The sequence below is a fragment of the Hyposmocoma kahamanoa genome, unplaced genomic scaffold (genome assembly GCF_003589595.1).
Source record: "Hyposmocoma kahamanoa isolate Upper Pololo Valley unplaced genomic scaffold, ASM358959v1 65, whole genome shotgun sequence".
Taxonomy (NCBI): Eukaryota; Metazoa; Arthropoda; class Insecta; order Lepidoptera; family Cosmopterigidae; genus Hyposmocoma; species Hyposmocoma kahamanoa.
The window spans coordinates 7,712,568-7,718,137 of NW_020653853.1; the positions used below are offsets into that span (position 1 = coordinate 7,712,568).

At 35.3% G+C, this 5,570-nt stretch overlaps 1 protein-coding gene across 2 annotated transcripts in view; it reads right to left on the bottom strand.

Annotated features, from left to right (window-relative positions):
• The window catches only part of LOC113231210 (uncharacterized transporter slc-17.2-like), a 20,499-nt gene extending 16,723 nt beyond the window's left edge, over nucleotides 1–3,776 (bottom strand). Inside the window, exon 1 of one of the 2 annotated variants that reach the window (XM_026465410.1) lies at nucleotides 3,570–3,776. In XM_026465410.1, the coding sequence (XP_026321195.1) occupies nucleotides 3,570–3,597 (28 nt within the window). In that variant the 5' untranslated portion in view covers nucleotides 3,598–3,776. Of the gene's footprint in view, nucleotides 1–1,117; nucleotides 1,164–3,569 lie in introns of those variants that run through there. The other variant, XM_026465411.1, reaches the window with a different exon arrangement.
• Between the last annotated feature and the right edge of the window lie 1,794 nt (nucleotides 3,777–5,570).

Below are 5,570 nucleotides of genomic sequence, written 5' to 3' on the forward strand. Positions count from 1 at the left end.
AGAACAAAAAGTCACATTGATTAATGATAGATGATTTGATTAACAAACTTGTTTATCTTTCAAACTCATTTGCGTAGTACTAAGTAGGTAGGTATACCAAAACACACTCAAATATAATGAAAACTTACAACTTCATACCTAGTATAGATTTTATTGAATATCATGATTCTTACCACCGATGTGCACCATGATCTCAATGTATTTTTACTAAACTTACTTTACTAGTTTATACTAAAAACGGATTAGTCGACATAGGACCTATTCGCCAAACAACTTCCACCTAAAAAATGTCCTGTTCACTAAGGATCGTATTCTAGAACTCTACTCAATGCTCAAGTCAGGATTTGAGTATGGTTTAAAGCACTCGAAATCATACTCAAGTCCCTGCCATTAGGGTCGTATTTCCAATGCATGAGTTTCCAGTGCAATCCTGACTTGAGCATTCTAGAATACGACCCTTAATGACCTATTCTTAAAACGGCCTCGCAGTGCGGTATAGCGGTGGCTTTGGTTTGACATATACACAGGTTCAAGTAGGTACTGTTAGATCGAATGAATTTTAGTTTGTGTTCGATCTTTGTATTAATAATACATTTCATACCTAATAGTCACCTGGACCTAGTCTTTTGCCTAATAATACCAAGAAGTAGGTTTGTTAGTGCTTTTACAAAAAAACGCTATTTTTTTCAGGAAACAATTACTTTTTTTTTGAGTCATCGTCATTTTAATGATTACACATCACGCTAGTTCAATGTCATGGTGTTTTATAAATCACGGTATCACATGTAACTACGTCTATTAGTGGGAATATTGTCACAAAATGTGAAATAATGGATTTTGTTTCTATTTTAAACTTATTGTCGATTTAAAATGGATACGTAATGAATTATGTAATAAGTGTGTTGAATAATTATTATTATAAACATTTGTGGAATGCACTTTTTCTACGGCCCCTGACTGAATTGTACTTCAGTAGGTAATTATTTACTTTGAGAATACGTCCGTCAAATATAATAATAATAACGCACAATATAATAATAATAATAATAACGCACACACTCAACATAGTTGCAACAACAACACAACACAACACAACAAAAACAACATTGAGACTCACTGTCGCGGATGCCATGGACACACATAGACAACCACAAATTACACCCAAACTTACGAGAGAAATAAATGTAAGCCATACAAATATTTCTCCCGGCCCGGGAATCGCACCTGGGACCTCTGCGTGGCAGTCTATAACCGTTCGGCCACGGAAGCAGTAAATTTATTATTATAGCGTCAGCATCGTCATCTCAACTTGATTTAACAAATGCAATTACACTTAATTTTACTTTACGGTCAACCACAAACAGTTCATTTTTCATCCGTTCAGTAAATGGGAAACAAAACAATCGAGTGTATCGAGATAAAAATCCTATAAAATCACATTCGTCGGTCGAATAGCTCTGAGGATTTTTTTATCGTAGCCATGCATGCTTCTTGCGTTCCTTTGTGATCGTGAGCCTTAAATTCAATCAACATTGGCCATTATTTGATAACACTCGCAAAGTGTCGATCGACAAATTCAACAGTTGACATTACTTATGTCCGCATGTGAGTGAAACGATCAAGTTACTTTAAACACGATTCAACCAACAATTTCTATAAAAACAGACAATAGCAGAGTACAACATTTTTACGTTTAACTGGTTACCATGCTGGACTGCCACGCAGAGGTCTCGGGTTCAATTCGAAATATTTATATGGCCTACATTCATTTTTCTCGTGAATTTGGCTGTAAGTTGTGATTGTCTGTGTATGACCATGGCACCCGCGATACAGGGTTTCTCTAATGCGGGGCTTATAAAAAATATAAAAAAACATTTAACGGATTAGTACTAGAACTTTATAACAGAATTCTCATCTGCACGATGATAACAGTTTTATCAACATTAATGTTATCAAGTATTAAGTATATTTTATTTAAGTTTTATAATAATAAAATCGATCGTGTGTATTTTCGATTTCACTTAAGGTTTAAATCCAATTCTATGCCGTTTAAGATAAAAACGGTCCAAAGTACAAAGTGTCAAGCTTGATGTGCTCTTGACTGTACAATACCCAGTTTTAATCGGTCTGGCGGTATAATAAACAATTTGGACTGGCTGTACGGCGTTTTAAACTAAAATTTACGTAACTAGCAAGCTGAGCTTGAACTTGCATCTGGAAAATTCTGCGTAAATAAACTCGCAACACAAAGTGAAAGTCGACCATTTCCAGAATAATTCTACGGTATACTTTATATGTATTGCGGGTATGCCTTAAGTACTTAATGTTCTAGCTGCAATTTTTAATATCATATCATTTAGAGTAACGTTAACATGAATGCGTACATTTATTTTAAAATCGATGTTTGTTAATTCCATTTAATACATATGAGTATAGTAAGCCATAATTTTCTGGAAAGCGATAATTATTATCCACCTTATATGAATTTTAAAGATGAACGGGTACAATGTGTTTTTTTTACTGTGACAGTATATAAAAGATCAATGGTAGCAGTCGAATTAGACAATTTTGTTATGGATAATTCTAGTAACGGCATTTTCAAAACGACAACCAACTAGTACACTTTAAAATTAATGTGTTCTCTTTTTATTTCGACTGGAATTTACATAATCATATCGGCTCATCCGTAGAACAAAGATCTATATGCAAGACTACTTATTCTCAGGACATAGTACGTTTCGCTTGATTTTCTTAGCGAATAGTTGTCATATCGACCGTCGTTCTATTTTATATGTCCGAAACGAAATGAGATATATAAATTCTCAAAACACCTTTATATAGGCCTTGGTTTGAATAACTAAATTAATCTCATAACGGACTTATTATCTTTTCTCTATATAATCACATCCGACTCTGTTCTTCGGTTGAGTCGATATACTAAAAAGAAATAATGGTACCTAACCTTAATTAAATTAAGTTATCATGCTTCAGAAATGTTTTCAAACGAAGGAATCATATTATGAAATGTTAAATGTTGTTTTCAGGATCGTATGTAGCGGCTTTTTTACGATAAATTAATAGGTACGTAAATACACTTCATTATGTTAAATGTTTAATTCCACTATTTAGGTACTTTAAATACATATATTTCAATGAACATTAATTTCAATGAATACGTTACTCATGGTGCCAGGTATTTTTAACTCAATTAGTTCCACGATGCCGAGATAAGTAGTTGGTAAGCAGGCATTAAGTACAAAAATCTTAAGTGTGAGCAAAAAATTCATTTGAAAATGTTATATTATAGGAAAGTAAACTTTTTGTGTACGAAATAGGGTATATCATTTAAAAAGTAATTGAAATGGTGAAACTGGTGGACTCCACCAAATGCTGCTTCCTAAAGCTTCGTCACAGGATGCTGATATTGCGATCTTTGGATATTTTATGGATGGATATTTTATCTTTTTCTTATGTATTTATTTACTACACTATTTCTTTTGTTCTATGCTGTGTAAATGTGTGATATTAATATAAAATCGTATTGGTATAACATTATCATTGGTACTCACCCAAAAACTTTAAAACTATGACAGCCATTTTAATTCAGTTTACTTTAAAACCAGTTTTTTTATATATCACAAGAGTTTGTTACGATTTCAAATGTGTCACTATACAGTCAGTTCATTTTGTGTTCTTCCCGCGGTCGTTTGAACTGTGTGATACGCGGTGCGCCGTTCGCAGCGGAGTGCGAAGTTGCGAGGTTTTGCGAATTGTATTGCGCCTGCGATTGTGCAGCCACCGCACCAGCGGACGTCAAATCGTCAACAACGCGGTGGAAAGGAGAGGGTCTCATTATCGGCTCACTTCCGCTTAGGAAAATTTAAAAACAACCCAACATCATGCGCTCTACAGTTTGTAATAAGAACGCTCGTTTGCAATTTTTTTTTCTCGAATATGATAACATAGGCTATTCTAATTTTTATTTTTAACAAATGTGATTCACTTTATCACGATTTAACTTTAATAGAACTGACCTGTGTGATTGTTGCGATTCTTATTAGATAAGCAGATGAGTAGGTAGCTTATTTATCATGGGTGTTGTACAGTAGGTTCATGTACGAATTGTTATATAAATACTACTTAGGTTACCTAACTGGCCTTTGAGTTTCTTCGTGGGTTGATAAGCATTTAGCTATATTTCAACGTAGTGCGTATTGGGTTGTCGGGTTTAACTAATCATACTGAGAGGAATTAGTTTTCCACTGCGTGAGATGGTAGACGATAAGGAAAAATTTGCACTTAAGTAATCTACTTCATACGATTGTTTCAAGAGTGTAACTTTTCTACTTCCTTCGAGAATACATGAGAATGTCCTTTTAAACTGTGTTGTCTACCTCAAATATACTCAAATATATATTATAATATATACTTCATATATTGTGCTATTTGTTATTATATCTGTGGAAGGTTTTGATTATGACGCTAATACCCACAGTATACTTATAGAACTGTGAAAGAGTTCGTCCAGAGAATTACTGCCATCTTACCTATTTACGCCGCCTAGCAGTAATTTGAGCATTACTGCCTTTCGACTTTGAAGGGTACCTAAGGGTGGTGGTGAAATTACAGGCACATGGGGCAAGTCAATTTATGTCCAGGTTGACAAGTGCGATGGCAGTGCCCCTCAAATCTTTGCAATTTAAAACTCTAAGTGGTACTGCAACTGCTATGCAAGCAAGCGTACCGCGGCAGCGGCCGGGGCGAGTGCCAGAAGTCATAGTAGTGCTCTTCGGTGGCACTATGGGTGCTTGATGAGGAGTTTCCGGGTTCGATTCTCGATTTGGGCCAATTATTTGGGAACGAACATTTATAAGTTGGTTGGTCTGGTCTGGGTATTCTATGTATTGCTTAGAGTTATAGTTATTATGATTATCATAGTACTTATAGGAAATTCCCTAATTTGAGACCAAAAATTTGGTGTGATTGTCTGGCATTTTTTTTCCCTAAATACTTCTCTTTGAGATAGCATCCAAGAGAAAAGAGAGACGGTCAAGATACAACACCGCTATAAGTATCTCATTTTCACTACGTCAGGAAGTGCCTAAGAGCTTACATTCTTGTACCTACCCACCTACCTACATACGGTGGCGTGCGGATGCTGCGGACTTCGCCCTAGGCTGTACCTCGGCCTACGGCCTCGGCGCTTACTATTTTGTTTAAAAAATTAACATAGCTCTTTAATGGCGGCCATTTTCAAATATGACAAAAAATAAATTATGAACGCAAATTATTGTTAAACACCCATACAGAACTCCACATGTCGATTTTCAGTCGAATTAGAGACAATTTTTATCAGCCGTCAAAAACGTGTGTATGGTAGCCATATTGGAAAATGACGAAAAATAAGTTTGGATCACATTGACTTACAAATAAATGGACGACGGGTCTAATACAAAAACCACGAAAAAAATGTCCCAAGTCAACGTATTCGAAATTTAAATTGTAATGTCATCGCAGTATCGCGCTGTCAGTCGAACAAATGAAGACTAAAGCGGAGTTTGGCGCTCTGT